Source organism: Marmota flaviventris, chromosome 14 (genome assembly GCF_047511675.1).
Source record: "Marmota flaviventris isolate mMarFla1 chromosome 14, mMarFla1.hap1, whole genome shotgun sequence".
Taxonomy (NCBI): Eukaryota; Metazoa; Chordata; class Mammalia; order Rodentia; family Sciuridae; genus Marmota; species Marmota flaviventris.
The window spans coordinates 95,841,668-95,859,790 of record NC_092511.1 but is presented as its reverse complement, the minus strand read 5'-3'; the positions used below and the strand labels follow the sequence as shown (position 1 = coordinate 95,859,790).

The 18,123-nt window shown below is 41.8% G+C and overlaps 1 protein-coding gene across 2 annotated transcripts in view; it reads left to right on the top strand.

The window, feature by feature from the left end:
• The window catches only part of Uxs1 (UDP-glucuronate decarboxylase 1), an 89,928-nt gene that overhangs the window by 37,122 nt on the left and 34,683 nt on the right, over nucleotides 1-18,123 (top strand). For both annotated transcript variants that reach the window (XM_027948943.3, XM_071601969.1), the window contains exons 5-6: nucleotides 3,019-3,079; nucleotides 8,303-8,483. In XM_027948943.3, the coding sequence (XP_027804744.1) occupies nucleotides 3,019-3,079; nucleotides 8,303-8,483 (242 nt within the window). The remainder of the gene's footprint in view (nucleotides 1-3,018; nucleotides 3,080-8,302; nucleotides 8,484-18,123) is intronic.

Sequence of the window (18,123 nt, the reverse complement as noted above, 5' to 3'; positions counted from 1 at the left end):
TTTCTGTTCCTTATCACATTCCCGCTTAATGCTTTGATTATACATTTGTCCCTTGGCGTCCATAGGGGATTAGTTCCAGGGCCTCCCAGTGGATATTAAAAATCCACAGATGCCTTATATAAAATGGTGCAGTATTTGCATAGAACTTACAAAATGCCCTCGTTTATACTTTGAATCCTCTCTAGATGACTTATAATGCCTATTTAGTGTCAGTGGCATGTAAATAGTTGTTATACTGTATTGTTTAGGGACTAATGACAAAAAAAAAAATAAGCCTATACATGTTCAGTAGATACACTTGTAAAATATTTTTTGATCCATAATTGAATTCATGAATGCTAAACCTGCAGATATGCCTGCTACAATGCTGTTTGTTTAATTTCATCTCTGTCTCTTTAAATGTTCTTTGAATAGGTAGCTAGTGATGTTAACTGAAATTCCAAGCAGGAGTACTTCTTGCAGGCTGTCCTACTAAGCAGTAAGATCTGAAAATAACATAAAGCACCTATGATCTGAAATGACCTAAAACAATTATGAAAGGATTAATTTGGGCAGGTATAAGAAAAGACCCATCATTTAATTCATACTTCCTCTGCCTCTGCTTGCCGGCTGGTCTCCCACACTCAAGGATGCAGACTTTGTATGCTTAGGGACCGACCGGTTCCCGTATTTACTGCCGTATCCCCATGCCTAGCATGGAACCAGTGTTCCACTAAGGTTCTAAATTAAAAGATGAGCCAATACACTGGGTGAGATTCTACCCCACTGCCCCGATTCAGGCTCTGTGCCCCTCTGCTGCCCACTGTCCAGCACTGAGTGCAGCAGATGCTGGGGAGTGCTGAGCTACTGGCTGAGAATGTAGTCCATCCATGGGCACCCAGTAGCTGTACCCAGATCATCTTGCCTATAAGAAGGCAAACATACAGGGGAGGACCCTGATGGCTCTCCCATCCTGTCACTGCTTCTTTTGTGTGATTTCTCCAAGGAAGAAACAAGGGTATAAAATGATTTTTAAAAGTTGAATGACTTGGTACTGTGTACAAGCTCTGGAACACAGTTGCTGCATACTGAAGAAAACCAAAGCAGGAGACCCAAACTATTTTTTGTTTATTAAATTACAGGTTTCAGCACACAGTGTTGGAAATATATTTTAGTCCATCCTACATACACTAACTACATGGTGGGTAACTGTGCTTCTCCCTCAGATTTTTGAAAAATGAACATAAAAGTTGTATATATTTATGGGGTACTATGTAATGGTACATGTATGTATTGTGCAGTGTTCGTATCTGCTTCACTTTTATTTAAGTACATTTCCTATAAGAAAACACATTTTATTCCTGGTATAAGTATCATACTGTTTCATTTTAAGCTTTCAAATAGAGACTGTAGTTGTCCTTCCATTCCTCAGGTTCTGCATCAGATTCAACCAACCATCCATGAATCAAAAATATTTCAAGGGAACCGGGTGTGGTGGCACACGCCTATAATCAGCAACTTGGGATCCTGAGGCAGGAGGATTACAAGTTCAAAGCCAACATCAACAACTTAGAGAGGCCCTAGAAACTTAAAATAAAAAATAAAAAAGGGCCGGAGATGTGCTCAATGGTTAAAAAAACAAACAAACAAAAAAAAAAAAAACCACCCTTGGGTTCAATCTCCAGGACAAAAAAAGAAACCAATATATATGGGTATGGGGGGTGGATGGGTATGTGAGTGGGGGGGGTGGGGGGTGGAGAGAGAGAGAGAAATGTGCCCATACTGTGTACCTGAACGGACTCTTCTTTTTGTTATTTCCTAAACCATGAAATGTAATGACTGTTTGCATAGCATTCACATTGTATAAGGCATTGCAAGTAACCTAGAGACGAATTAAGAATATGGGAGGATGTGCACAAGTAAAATGCAAAGATTTTACCACTTTATTTTAGAGGCTTGAATACCCTCAGTCCCAAGGAGAGGTTCTCTCTGCAGTCTTCTGCCACTGGCTCTCACTGAGTGGACTTCTCTGTCCTTCTGCTTCATTTGCCAGGGCGCAGCTCCATCTCATTCTCCTCAGGCTCTTACTCTAAAGTCATGGGGATGGCTGAGAATGAACCTCTGGGCTGGAGGATAGCTCCTGGTGGATTTCTTGCCTAGCAGGTTCTGGCCCAGGTTCTGTCCCCATCACCAGGTGGTGGGGGAGGTAAACTGTCACAGCAGGTCAATACCCAGGCCTGAGGCGGAGCACATTATGGATTCCAGCAGTCCGAGAGCTACGGCCAGGCACAATGCTGCTGCGGGAAAGAGTGCTTTTCCCTGATGCCATGCCGCTAAGTGTGGGATGCCAGGGTGCTGTTGCTTAGTGGAGATGAGGGAGAGTGCAGCTGGTATGAGGGGTGCCCTGGACCACCAGAGCTCTACGTTGCTAGCCCCACATGAGAAACAGGAAGGAGATGGAATGACTCAAAGTTTTATTTGACCAACAGTCATCTGTCTAGCTCCTTCAGGTCCTGCAGTGTGGTCCCAGACCTAAGGCAGAGGGACCCTGTCCTCCCGAAGCGTTGATGACAGAAGGGGGCTGCCAGAAGTCAAGACTGCCTGTAATGGGAGCCAGTTTCGTTAACATCTCCTGTTTTCAGCTTGTGTGGCAGTCTCCTGCCTGGGCCTGACCTCATGCCGCAGCCACCCCCCGTCTAGACTCCAGCGGACTCCCCAATGCCTCTTGCTCCCACATTTTGTGTTTTTATAGGTCTGGTGGAGGCAGGGCTGCCTCCTCCTTCATGTCTGCTTGCAGCTTCTAAGTTTTCACCTCCCAGGGATAGAAACTTATGTTGTGTCTTTAGCTCGACTCTAAACAGGATCAGGTGAGATATTTCTTAAACTGAAGCTAGCTAGGGCCTCGGGCTCTCCTAATGGTGGTGAAGAGAGTAGGAGCAAATTGCAAGAACTTGAGAATCTGGTGTTTGTTCTGATTGTCAATGGAGACAATGCAGGAGATATTTGACTTTTCTTTTTTAATCTCTTCATATTATACAGCTTTACCCAGAAATACCCACCAGTAAAGTTCTTATCAGAAAAGGATCGAAAAAGAATTTTGGTAAGTTTGCACATCTGATTAATATTTGTAATATTAAGACGCTTTTTTTTAATGGAGAGATAATTCATATGCCACAAAATCCAACCTTCTCAAGTACCAGTTCAGTGGTTTGTAGATTGTATAGCTGCAACAGCACCACATAAAATTCCACAGTATGTTCATCACTCCAAAAAGAAACCCTGTACCCGCGAGCACTTACTTTTTCTCACCCCTCCCCCAGCTCCTGGCGACTAAAACGACTTAGTCTCTGTGGATTTTCCTTTTAGAAACATTTCATACAAATGAAGTGATAACATATGTGGTCTATTGTGACTAGTTTCTTTCACTGATAATAATGATTCTCAGGCTCATCCATACTGTTTTATGAAGCAGTACTTCGTTCCTTTTTATGGCTGAAGAATATTCCATTTTGTGGATGGACCTCATTTGTTTATCCATTTCTCAATTGTTGGACATTGGGAGTTGTTTCTGCTTGGAGGGTGTTATAAACAATGCTACAACAAAACATCTGTGTGTGTGTGTGTGTGTGTAGGTTTTCAGTTTTAGGGTATACTTAAGAGTAGAATTACTGAATCACGTAATCCTATGTTTAGCTTTTTGAGGAAGTATGAAACTTTCAGACGTTTTCAATTTTTTCTGGTTCAAAGACCACTTTGGTAAATACGGTGATGGCTTCCTTGGCTAATAGTCTTCTTGTTAAACATCAATACAGGGCTGGGGCTATAGCTCAGTGCCTCGCATGTGTGAAGCATGGGCTTAATCCTCAGCACCACATAAAAATAAATAAATAAACAAACAAACAAACAAACACAAAATGGGAGTTCATAACCCACTTGAATCAAATGTATGAAATATGATATGTCAAGAGCTATGTAATATTTTGAACAACAAATAAAATAAATAAATAAAACAAAAAAAAGTGCTCTTTTATAAATCATGCTACTATTTGATTTAATGAAATTCTGACCCCTTTAAAGTGGTAGATTTTTAGACCAGTCTTTGGGGTTTGTTCTGATTACAGAGGGCTCTTAAGTATTTCTTTTTCTGGTTCTCTATGTTAAACTAGTTGTCCAAGACTTTGACTTTTTATTCTCAGAGCAACCACTTCTACCTTCATCCTACTACCTGTTTCTCCATTGTTTGTTTGGGTTTTTTTAAACACCCTTATGCTTAAACTTCACCATTTTCTCTTTCAAATAAAGTCAATTCCTCTGGGGAGAACTTTGGCATACTCTTTTTTTATTGACTAACTTTATCCTCAGGGAGCAATCCCTGAGCCAGAACTGGGAGTAAAATAACACCTCTACTCTATAATCAGGGTTCTGGGTAGGAGCAATAGACTTTGATCTTTCCTGCCTCTCTCACCATGAAATTACCAAAGGTGACCAGAATCCATTATTCTTGGCCTTTTCTGTTTGGAAAGTGCCAGTGATCTTCCCTGTTAATGAGATATCATCTCTTTTGATTGGTGCCCAGGTCTGGCATGGTTATTAAAAACTTATATACCTTTTCAATAATTGTTTAAGCCTTATAACAAAGAAGAGCTTTATTTGGAAATATAATTTTCTTTGCTAATTTGCTGAGCAGCCTGAGATAGAATGCTGACCTTGAACTGGACAATTTTAATTGCCTATTAGCACTCACAAGGACAAAAAGTATAAGCACATTGAGATGAGCTCATATATTCAGAGTCATGCAAAGCTGTCGAAGTTCTAATCTATTTCCATGTAAGAAGTCTTGCATTTTGCTTTCATTTGAAACACTTCCCTAAGGGATTAAAAATTATAACTATAACTATTCTTCTGTTACATCAATTCTTAAGTATTTATGTTAGAAGTTACTTTAAAACAATACAGAATTCTAGTGCATTTTAATCAAGACTAAGGTGCTTCCAAGGATCTTGTATATCACTTGTGAAATGTTAGAGGAATCCTGTAATGTAACATACTGTATTTGTGTTTTTGCAAGCTCAGGCTTTCAGCCAGGTGTTTTGGATGCAGAGATGATGTTGGGGTGCCACAGAATATCTTCCTTTCAGAAACACTTGCATATGACTATACAGAGTTGCATTAAAAGGGGTTAAGGGGCTGGGGTTGTGGCTCACTGGTAGAGCACTTGCCCAGCATGTGTGAGGCACTGGGTTTGATTCTCAGCACTGCATATGAATAAGTGAATAAAATAAAGATTCATCAACAACTAAATATATAAATATATATGTGTGTGTGTGTAATTGTGTGATTTTTTTAAAAGGGTTAAGTTTTTTGTTAAATTTTTTTTTATTTTTTTCTGATTTAAAAACTAGAGAGATATTGTAAAGAGGTACAGAATAAAGTTAAAATGAAATGAAATCTCATCCCGTGAGTTAAACAGTAATGGTATATCACATTTGAATATAAGACATTTTCCAAGAAAATTCTTTCTCATAATCATTATGCAGGTACATAAGTAAAATGCAAGTGTGTTTCTGTAACGTATCTGAAGATCAGTGCTTCATAAAGAAAAAAGGCTTACTTCACTTTCAGTCTTGTATACTGAAGATCCAAGATGGGACTGCCCCATTTCTTGGCCCCTGGTGAGGACCTCCTGGTAGAGGGTATCATGGCAGCTGTCTGTGAGGAAGAAGATATTTTAAGACCAGGTAGGAAGCCAGAGAGTAGGTAGAGGCCAGGTTTGATCTTTTATGATAACCCTCTTGTGAGGGCTAACTGGAATCCCATGAGAACTATATTAATATATTCCAAGGGCATCCCTAGTGGCCTAAACTTTATCTCTAAAAGTCCCATCACTTCCCAGCATCACCACACTGGGGACCAGGTTTCTACCACATGGACCCTTGGGGGACATAACATATCCAAGCTATAGCAGCAGGGGTGCTATAGGTTTAAAAAAAAAAAAAAGCACAAACTAGACAAATTGACAGGTAGTGTAGAAAGCATGTAATCAGGAAGAGTATAGATCTATGTTGCCATGACTTGATCATCTGAGGATCTTAATAAAAAAATTAAACTTCTGCATCATCAGTTTCTTATCTCTAAAGCAAAGGGGGTTCCGAAAATGATGCTCTCAAGCTAGTTGAAAACTATTGAAAATCAGAGCTTCTTTATCAACCATTCTGTCTTAAACCATTTTGTCAGTATTTTCATCAGAACATATGGAAATATCTAGTTAGTGGTTAGGAATTGGTTCTCCTTGGAATCTGCCCAATACTGCCTCCTTGTGTTAGTCAGTTTTATATCACTGTGACCAAAACACCTGACAGGAACAACTTAAAGAGGAAGAGCTTATTTTGGCTCACAGTTTCAGAGCTCTCAGTACATGATTGGTCAACTCCATTTCTCTGGGCCTGAGGTGAGACCAAACATTGTGACAGAAAGTCATGGTAGAAGAAAGTTGCTCAGCTCATGGAAACCAGGAAGCAGAGAGAGAAAGGAGCTGGAATGAAGATAAAACCCTTCTGGGGCACACACACCATGACTTACTTCTTTAACTAGGTCTTACCTACCATTCATCAATCAGTGGATTAAACCGGCTAATGGATTAATCTACTAGCAAGGTCAGAGCTATCATGATCCAATCATTGCCTGAAAGCCCCACTTCTTAACCATGCTGCATGGGGATCATGCAGGGGGACCTTCCAGATATAAACCATAATAATATTCTCCCTTCCTATCCATCTTCTTTCTTTGCTTGGCTTTACCTTCTCTCGCCTGTGGCTAATATCACATTGTGAGATTTCAGTTGAACAGGTGATTCTTGGAAAATAGAAGTTTTACACTATAGACCTAGGAACTTACGTTTGTAAGTTGAACTTGAAGTAAGGAGACATGTTTCTTGCAGCTTGAAGCAGGCAGGTGAAGGGAACTAGAATCATGATGAAATGGCATCTAGACAGAACATGACAGGAACGTGGCTCAGTTGCAAATCTATTTCCCCAGATGGTGCTTTGCACTCGTACTTCTCCTATACCCCTGGGAAAGGAAGCCCTTCTCTCTGGTCACCTCCAGTTACACAGTTCAGTTTGAATAAAATCTTCGTATTCATTTTTAAGAACTTTTTTCCAACAAAATTGACATTTGTGATGGTTTCAGGTTTAGGACACATTGTTGCTTAGCTCCTGTCCTGATTCCTCATGGCTGCCATTTTGCTTTGGGCTGTTAGTTGACACTGTGCAGTGATCATGTTCTCCCTCAGACATTAACCCAACAGGGAAACTTCACTTTTATCTTTGGTTCTCAAATGGTATCAATTACCTGTTCTCACAAACAGTCTGAAAGATAACATTTTTCTTGACATGCTTAGTCCAATTTAAATATAATTTTTTTTTTTTTTTTACATTTTGCTGATTACTCTTTTCATTTGTAGTATTGGAATCAAATGTACTTGTCCCTATTATCCCTGGGGTATTGGTTCTAGACTCCCTGAGGATAAAGGAATCTTGAGAGTACTCAAGTCACTTATATAAACAGCTTAGTATTTCAATAGAACCTATTTACGTCCTTCTGTATACTTTAACTCAACTCTACATTACTTATCCAAGCCCACTGTAAGTGCTATTAAATAGTTGTACTGTATTGTTTAGGAATTAATGACAACAACAAAAAGTCTGTAAATGTCTAGTATGGACATAACCATCACAGGCCTACCTAGATTTTCAATCCATGGTCAGTTAGATTGGTGGATGTGGCACCCCAGATATGGAGGGCCAACTGTAAGGGATGTTAATCATCTCATCTGTTGTAAAATAAGAAACATTTAATGTAAAAAGATTCCCATGAAGAAATTTTGAAACATGTAACTGTGATTTTTCTGTATCATTCACTGAGTGGTAATTCAACATTTTATGCTTCTTGGCAATTCACAGATAGTGTTACTTCTTTGTTTTGGAGTCAGTGTAGAGATCCTGCCTTAAAAACTTTTTCCTCTTCTTCCCTCATTTTTTTTTTTTTTTTTTTTTTTTTTTTTTTTTTTTGCTTTTTTAAGTTGTAGTTGAACACAATAACTTTATTTTGTTCATTTTTTATGTGGTGCTGAGGATCGAACCTAGTGCCTCATATGTGCGAGGCAAGCGCTCTACCACTGAGCCACAACCCCAGCCCCTCTTCCCTCATCTTAAAAAATTTTAAGTTGGGGCTGCACCAAAGATGTGCCTCCATGATGTCAGTCATCACAGTGTTCTTATGTGCCTTTCTCTGGGGGTATTTCACACACTGTGTCCCAATACAGATTACCGGAGGTGCAGGGTTCGTGGGCTCCCATCTAACTGACAAACTCATGATGGATGGCCATGAGGTGACCGTGGTGGACAACTTCTTCACAGGCAGAAAGAGAAATGTGGAACACTGGATTGGCCATGAGAACTTCGAGCTGATTAACCATGATGTGGTGGAGCCCCTCTACATAGAAGGTGAGAGAAAACTACACATCAGCATCATTGAAAGTCTGACAGCCATTCTCCCCAGAGCAGCCAGATCCCCATGGGTTTGCCTGATTTGGCCACATTGAATGTGGTGTTGGTTTTGTTTTTGAAATGGTCTCAATGTGCACAAGGCACCATCCTTGTTCCTGTGGTAAAGAATGGTTTTCACAGTGTGAATGTCTGTCTCCTCTATCACATGGCCTCCTCTGGTTTTGAACTTCTTGGATTTGGTGAGTAATGTTTGTGTAATGTACATCTGTTATGGTCTGAGTGCATATATCCCAGGTTCATATGTTGAAATCTTAACCCCCAGGTGATGGCATTAGGAGTTGGCATCTTTGGGAGGTGATCAGGTCATGAGCATCTTTGGGAGATGATCAGGTCATGAGCATGGAGCCCCGTGTGACTGGGATTAGTGTCCTTGTAGAAAAAGCCCAGAGAGCTCCCTAACCCCTTGTACCAAGGGTGGACACAGTGAGAAGCTGCCATCTGTGAAATAGGAAGTGAGTGTTCACCAGATAATTTGCCAGCACCTTGATCTTGGACGGTGAGAGAGAAATTTCTGCTGTGTATAAGCCACCAGTTTATGATACTTCATTATAGCTGACTGAGTAAACTAAGGTAGCATCCCTATTGCCTAACAAGTCAAATTCCTGAGCTACTTGCATCTAATTACTTCTAGCTTCCTGTAGAAAGTTGGTGATATAGAATACTGCTTTAAGTTTGAATCTTGAATGTCCCCCAAGAGTCTGTGTATTGAAAGCTTGGTCCCTGGGGTTGTGTTATTGGGAGCTGTTAGGGCCTTATGGGGATCCTTAGGGTATTGGGGGACATGCCTTTTAAGGGTGTTGTGGGACCCCAACTTTTCTCTTTTCCTTTCCTTCCTGGCTTGTGGTATAATTGTTTCTGCTTCACCAGAAATTCCTGCCATGATGCATTCCCTTATCAGAGGCCCAAAATCATGGGGTCACTTGATTTTGAGCTGAAACCTCCAGAACTATGAGCCAAAATAAACCTTTCCTCTTTATAAGTTAATTGCCTCAGGCATTTCATTATAATAACAGAGAGCTAACTAATATAAATATTGAATTAATAATAAAATCTCAGTTATTAGTGTTTAGAGCCCTTTAGTAACTTTGCCATTTTAAAGGGATTATGGTTTGGGCCAATAATAGGTAATATAGTGACTTCAAAATGATTCATCCACGTATTAACCTCCAGAACCTGTGAATATACCCTCTATGGAAAACTGATATATTAAGGATTTCCTATGAGTCTAATGTAGATTACCTGAATAGACCATACTTCAAATGGCAAGTGACCTTATAAAAGAATTGGAGAAAACTCAAACACACAGGGAGAAAAGGAGAAGGTGGTGTGAAGAATGAGAGAGTATAGTTATGCAGCCCCAGGCCAAAAAGTACATGGAAGAGGCAGGGAAGGCTTTACCTTGAGCCTTTGGAGGAAGTATGGCCTGACCACTGCTGTGTTGCCAGACTTCCAATGTCTAGAGCTATTCAAAAAATAGCTTTTAATTTTTGTGGTTCTTTAGTTAAAGCACTCTTAAGAAGCTAATTCAGGGGCCTTAGGTGCACTTTGAAAGGTCTCCTTCCTCTAAAATTCTCTAAGGTATGCTGAGGTGAGCCATCACGAGGTCTTGCTGGTAGGAGCCTCTGAGCTCACAGACTTAAGGTATTCTCGTTTGCATCTGATGGCAACCCTGTGAACTGAATGGTATAACATTGGAATTGGACTGGAACCTGCCCAAAGCCTTGGGGTTATTAGTGGCAGACCCAAAATTCATCCTGGTTCTGTGACTCCAGGGCTTCTACAGTTACCCACACCTCACCCCCACTGTGTGTAGGGTGCAGCATTCTGCCTTCCCCAGTGTTGCCACGCTGTGAGATTTCCCATGTCCAGCAAACTGTCTGGAGCAGCCAGTGTAATCACTGAGGAGTACTGCCCCAAAGTTTATTTAATCTTATTTAACATTCTGCAGGGTTTTGTTTTAAATACATTTGTTGCTCCTCAGTAAATATCAAAAAGCGAGTTGTTGGGCTGGGGTTGTAGCTCAGTGGCAGAGCGCTTGCCTTGCACATGTGAGGCATTGGGTTCAGTCCTCAACACCACATAAAAATAAAATAAAAACAAGTTGTACCAAATATTTCCATGTCTTCATTTTGAGGGGGTGTCCATCTTACTTTGACATTAGTAGCACTAAGTATTATATGTTAAGCATTCGGCTATATTTATCATCTTCCCCCAGTCTGGCTTTTTGGCCTTTTTGTTTCATCAAAACTTTGTAATTTTAATATACTCTCATCTGTTCATTTCCCCTTTGTTATTGTTTCTGTTTATTTTATGTTGTAACCACTTCAAGATTAGATGAACGTTTAATCTTTTAAAAATAGCCTTGGTGGGGTTTTTTGGTTGATTGGTTTTTACCTTGTTTTAGACATTTAATTATTGAATCTGCTTTGGTCTGACTTTTGGACTGGGCTTTGGTTTTTGTAGAGTGAACCAGATTTGGGATAACTCGTGAAGTGCTAAGGGTCAGCTGGGTGTTACATGTGACAGGGCTCTGCCAGGCACAGTTCTAAAGGTGTCTTCTTCCAGGAATCACTCAGAGATCCAGCTAGAGACTGCTGTGAAGTGACTCTGACTAACATTTAAGAACCATTTGTTATAAACTGGAGACTATGTTGGATTATCTGGGAAGGCCCCTTATAATCAGTATAAACACTTAAAAAGCATCAGAAGAAGGAGAAGAGGCAGATATATTCTGTGGAAGAGAGGCCCTGGGGAGTCCCAGCAGAAAGGAAACCATGAGATTTGTGTGGGAGAGGCACAGCACTGAGAGCAACTCTTGGCCGGCAGGAGGGACCTCCATCCACAGCCTCGAGGCGTATCCTGAATCACCCTCTGAAGAAAAGAAGACAGCCCCAGGAGAGCAGAGCTGGGAACTGACTGAGGCACACTGTGCTGACCTCTGACCTCATAGCTGGGTAGTTTTTAAGCCTCTAAATTTGTTGAGACGGTAGTAAAACACAGCCCCAGGGTCTCAGCACTGCACCTGGCCCACAGCTACTGCTCCCCAAAGGATGACTATTTTTCTTATTATTACTCTTTATGTTCTACACTTGGCAATAACATTTATAATAGTATGAAGCAGTTGATTACATAATTTTAGTACTACTGAGAAATGGTAAAAATTTTGTTAGTAAGTATGGGCTTTAACTGTAAGATTTGACCCCAAAGCCACTCTAGGCCATTTCCACCACTGCTGCCCATAAATTGAGCATAGAACACATCATACCCACATGCATGCTCCTGCACTGGTGGAATCATGATGAATGATGAATGTTTTGTCTTGTGCTCAGAATATTAAATCCGTCAGTTGACATGTATCTTGAGGCACAAGACATTTCCCCCTCATAGTTAAAGCCTGTTTTTCACCCTCCTTCCAAGGTTCCCAGCCTTGGCACAGGGTTCTTCCACATGCTTGATGATTCCCTCCCTATCCTGCAGTAGCCCCCACACCATCGCTTCTTCTCTCCCCACAATGCCTGCTTCATTCAGCAGCAGCTGAGCACAGCTTCTCAAGCTCACAAGGAACACTCTACAAAACTGACCACTTTCTGGGTCACAAAACACACCTCAACAAACCTGAAAGAATAGAAGCCAGATAGAGTATACTGTCAAGCAACAGTAAAATAAAACTAGAAATCAATAGCAGAAAGACAGCTGGAAAACCACAAAATACTTGAACGACTTACTTGTATGTGACACTTGGGTCAAAGGAGAAGTCTCAATAGAGATTAAAAAGTACTTTGACCTAAATAAGAGAATTAGGTTTTTCATTTAGCATTTGATAAAGATTGAGATGGGAAAGAATCTTAAGTGTGTATGTGTGACCTAGCTAATATAAATAGGTATTCATAATCTCCCTTAAAGAAACAGCAGCCTGTTACATATTGCCCTGCACCTTGTTTTCTTCTCATACTGTATCCTGGTGATCTTTTCATAGTCAGCTGCTTAGCATTCTGTTGTGTGGCTATTCCGGATCTCTTTACAAAGATACATTTTTTTTCCCCTCAATGTTGTTTATTGAAAAGCCTCCATTGTGTAAATATACAACAATTTTATTATTTCTTGTTATTGAGTCTTTAGGTTCTTTGCAACTTGGGGCCATCATAAACCATTCTTCAGAGAGCCACCAGTATACACTTGTATGTACCTTTCATCATTATCTAAATATACCTAGTCGGAGCCTTGTTCAGGCTTCCACTAGATACATGAAGCCTGTGTTTTCCTGAAAAGCTGTTCTGATTTGCTTTTCAACTAACTGCATGAATAGGAATCTTGACCAGCATTCCTGTAGAGAACTGAAAAAGCAATAATGCCCATCATGTCCTGGGGAGACTGATACCTGGAAATTGCAGTAAGAAAGTTCAGGAAAATAAAAGAATCTGACCTCAGGTAACACTCACTGCACACATCCTGTATTTGAAGCAGCGTTCTGATCATAGTCCGCTTAGTAGATTCAGTGCCCTCAGTACTACATGAAGTAGGCAGTAGTTGTACTCACTGTGCTGGTGAGGAAAGCAAGGCGCAGAGTTCTGTTACCCATCTTTTACCCAGATACTGAAATCCTGTGAAAGGCCATAAGGAGAGGTATAATCAGAGGGAAAATAGCAGAAATTGGGCTATCAACCCTGGTGTCCACTGAGGAAAGGTATGTGGAGGGAAATAGGGTTTGCCAAGGGGATTGAGTCCATAGTTATGTGCTGGAACACTGGGGCTTCCTCCAGAGCAGCTCAGGATACTGGAAGTCTCCCTTACTGTGGTGGCTTCTTGAGGCAAGCGAACCCTCCATATCTTGCCAGTAGCACTGATGGGCAACCCCAGGACTGGGGCTGAGCCAGATGTCTAGCATGTGCAGCCTTTTCACTATGTAAATACTGTTTGACAAGAATCAAGGCAAAATCCCACTCTTCTTTATGCTGAAAGAAATTTTAGAAGTTCTGCATCCTCTGAAATCCTTTTTTCCCTTATAAATGCTGGGGACAAGGGTTAGGGCCATACTGTGGGATTCCATGTTGCAGAATGACCTCTCCTTGAGCAGTACAGTCATCCCTCCATACCCAATGGGGACTGGTTCCAGGACCCATGAGGATACAAAATCCACAGGTGCTCAGGTCTTTTATATACAGTGGTGTGGTTTTTGCACAGAATATACGCATATCCTTCTATGTGCTTAAATTTCTTTCTAAATGACCTGGAATACCTAATAGAAAGTAAATGTTATGTAAACACTTATTAATACTGTGTTGCTTAGTGAACAGTGATGAGACAAAAAGTCCACACATGTTCAGTGCAGACACAGACTTTTGGGGATATTTTTGACCCATGATTGATGGAATCTGTGGGTGTAGTGCCTTGGATATGGAGACCTGACTGTATTTCTGCCAGGCCTCTGACTTGAAGTGTAGAAAGAAAATCCTGTAGCAAGTGTATCTTTGTGATGGGATTTCATTATATGCTGAATAGTCACAGGCATTCACAGAAAGAGCTGACCCTTTTTAGCTGTTTCGTTGTCCATAGTCTTCAGTCTCGAGGTACAAATTCCTTACTGGCACTCCACAGTGCTGTTGAGCATGGTGGGAGAAGTTGACACCAGGTACCATGGAAGTCCTGCAGAAGTGATCAACAGAGGCGTGTATGCATGCAGTCTGTTTTTATGTGGACTTCCTCTTTGGTAGAAGTTAATGCTTGATTTCTCTGAAAAGTGGTTTTGGGTTCTCCCAAGAGTCGTTCTGTTCTACTGTGTTCTTTTCTTTCCGGGTATGACCATTAGAAAAGTCCATTTGAAGAATATAGAAAGTTCATTTGTGGCAAAAGACAGGGTTCTGCCATCATCAAGATTCAGGGGAGGGCCGAGCCGGCCGTGGCTCTCCTCTCACCTGCCCCTTCCCTTCTGGCAGGACTGCTATTGATGATTAATCAGAGCTATTTATTTCTTGAGGACCTTTTTTCCTAGCTGGAATCATGGCACGTGTGACCTGGTAATGAGAAGGGTCATGGCAGGGTCACATGGCAGTCACCACATGTCCAACAAATAGGTGGACATCCCTTTCTTTCCCCACTTTAGTGCCTTTCGACTCCCAGCAGGGGTGTTTTTTGTTTTTGGTTTTGTTTTTGTTTTGTGGTACTGGGGCTTGAACTCAGGGGCGCTCCACCACTGAGCCACATCCCTAGCACTATTTTATTAGACACAGGGTCTCACTGAGTTGCTTAGCGCCCTGCTAAATTGCTGAAGCTGGCTTTGAACTCGAGATCCTCATGCCTCCACCTCCCGAGCTATTGAAATTACAGGCGCACGCCCCCGGCCCCCAGCCCCCAGCCCCCAGAAGGGGCTTTTGAATGCCACACTCATTTTTTATATGCTTTGAGCTACACGGTTCACATGTTTGGGGGACTCTTTCCCTTTGCATTCCAGAGCTGGTTGTTATTAATATCCTTAGTATTTATGTGGCTTCTCATCCCTGTGTGTTTATCTCTGCTCTGAAGTTTCCCTCTTCTCTCCCCGTCATGATTCCTTACCAGATTAATTAAATCAACAGACTGGTGCAGTGTCCTTTTTAGGACAGGAACTGGAGTTACTGTCATCAGTGTTACAGGCCAAATACTTCCTCACGGGGGAGAGGAGCTGTAGAGGACTTTGCTTTTCACAGGGCCCTTAGTTTTCTAAGTGGGATGCTGCACTAGTGTTCTACTTAACTAAGATCATGACACAGTTTTATGGGGCATCCTTAACTTTTCAGGAATAGTAGATTGGCAAAACTGTCAAATGATGGGGTGGGGGGAGAACGGATGGAATACCCTTTTTGAATGAAAAAATTCCAAATTATGGCTTCACTCAGCTAACTCAGAGCACTGTTCCCATGGCACCTGGGCCCAAAGGGCTATTTGTCTTCCACTGAAGGTTTCCAGGTCCATCTACATACAGTTCATGTTCTTAAGCCCTGCAGTGGGCTCAGAACTCTGTGTCTGCACATACCAGTAGGCCACCAAGGAGGCCTGCCTTCCCTGAGACCAAAGCCGGGTGGAGATAGGAAGGGGAAAAGGCATTTTGGTGCTCACTGAGACTGCTGAAGACAAGTGTAGTCACTTGAAGTAGCCTGCAGCCGTTGTGAGCCAGCCTTATAGCTCCCCCCACCCCGCCCCCAGCAGCAAGAGGGTGCTTTCTAACTGGGCTGCGGGAGGCTTCCCAGAAACTGATGTCTGAGTCAGCCTTGAAGAAGAAAGCCTGGCCTGGAGCCATGAGGGAGAGAGAAAGTACAGGTTGGTGGTTTCTGTTTGATGTCAAGGAAGTATCCTGGGCTCTTAAGGCATTCTGTTTTTTAAGATGAAATGTATTTTTTTAATTTTGTGAGTGTGTGTTGTGTGGTGGTGTTGGGATCAAACCCAGAGCCTTGCACGTGGTAGTCAAGTGCTTTGCTGATGAACTGTCATATCCCCAGCCCTGTCAAGGCTTTCTTTCCCCTCTTCCATTTTTAGTGCAGTTTTCTGTCTTTCCCTACAGATGTTGTCTCCACAGGAGTAAAGATGCTGCTGAACAGCTTGCTCTGTAAGATCACAAGCCATGCACACTGGCTTACACTATCTTTGAGGAACATGGGGTGGCTCCTGTGTGAGAGCAGAAATGCCAGTGGCTTGTGAGGTGGGTAGCAAGATCCAGTTCTTGGCCCACCTCCACGTGCTCTGGGGTCACTCTCAGCTCTGGCTCTGAACATCTGTTTGACACATTCAGTTTTTGATGACCTGGTCCTGCCCTAGAGTGACAGTGAGTATTGAGGACATGTTTTACGGAAAGCCTCAGTGCCCAGATCTGGGGTTAAGCACCTGCCACTTACACCTATAGCCCCAGAATCTTTCAGCACACACACAGGAACTATGCAGTATGTTAGTCACCTTCCTGTTACTGTGACAAATACCTGAGATAATCAACTTATACAGAAGAAAGATTATTGTGGTTTATAATTTTAAAGGTTTCTGTCCATATTCAATTTGCCTTATGGCTTTGGGGTTTGTGGTGAGGCAGCACGTGGTAAGTGTGCCTGGTGGAACAGAACTTCTCATCCCATACAGGGAAGGCGAAAGGCGGGAGGGGAGGGACTAGAGTCCCATTATCCCCTTCAAGGGCACACCTCCAGTGACCTTAAAACCTCCCACAAGTTCCCACCTCTTACGGTTGCATTTCCTTCCGCTAATGCTAAGCCGAGGATCAAGCCTTTGCCACAGGACCTTTGGGGGACATTCCAGATCCAAACTGCACCACACAGGACATGCTGGTCCTTTCTGTAAGCTGGAAAAGATGAGAGCCCCAGGATTAAGGAATTTTATGAGACTCGATTCTAAAATACTTGTTTATTTCCAGTTCATGTAATAGATCTTTTTTTTTTTTTTTGCTTGCTTGCTTTTTATTTTTAGCAATTTATCAGGTTAGAATGATTTGTGGGAGTGAGAATGATAAGATTTCCTGTCATTTGGACACATCCTTTCAAGAATTTGCATATTGGCCGACGCTCAACCATTTTTAAAGGTTTTGTGTTTTCTTAGTTCTCTTGAAAAAAATATTATTGTTTTATCAAGCGTTAGTTCTGTTTTTAAATTAGGTTGATATTTTTTGAACTTTGCTTTAAATACATGTGTGTGAATACACACACACACACACACACACAAATACAAACACACAAAAAGTTCCAGAGTCTACCCACTTGCAATTCCTATATCAGAGTGTTATCAAAGCATGGCCCCATTGGTAGCTCTGCGAGTGTGTTTTGTGTTACTGTAACAATACCTTAGGCAGGATAATGCATAATAAAAAGAGGTTTATTTAGCTAACAGTTCTGAAGGTCCAAAAGTATGGCATTAGCAGTAGCACATACAAGGATGAGAGAGAGAAGAGGAGGAAGAAATCACACGCCAGACAGGAAGCAAGAGAGTAGGGAGTGGCCAGGCCCACTTTATAACAGTTCTCTCTCTTGAGTATTAATATAGCCCACAAGAGCTGGAACTCGAGAGAGAGCATTAGTTCACGTTAATCTCTTCTGCGAACAATCTGTGGAACCCCCTATGAGGCCCCACCTCTTAAGGGATCCACCCCTTCTCGACACTGCCATACTGGGAACCAAGCCTCCAGCACACCATCAAACCATAGCACTCAGCCAGGGTCAGGTATGGGAGTGAACAGTGGTCCCCTGGTCAGGAGGTGGGCCAGAGACCATGGGGAGGAGCTGGTGTGTCAAGGTGGAGGTATTCCCTACCAGCCTCTTCTCCAGGATGAACCCATGTGCAAAGAATGATTGGTTGCTGCAGCTGGCTTTCTGATCCCATTCTCAACTTCGCTGTGAGCGATGGGTGTTTCCTTACAGAGCTTAAGAACCGCCTCTTCACCTGTCATCTCAGGGTCTAGTTTTACATGTATAGGATGCAATTTTCTTCCCTAGTTTTGTATTAAATTTGCTCCACAAGCTAAAAACATTCATTTTAGATATACATGCTTAATTCTGTGTCTAAAAATCAGTCTTCCTTCTGATATGATTGCTATATCTGGATCACAAAT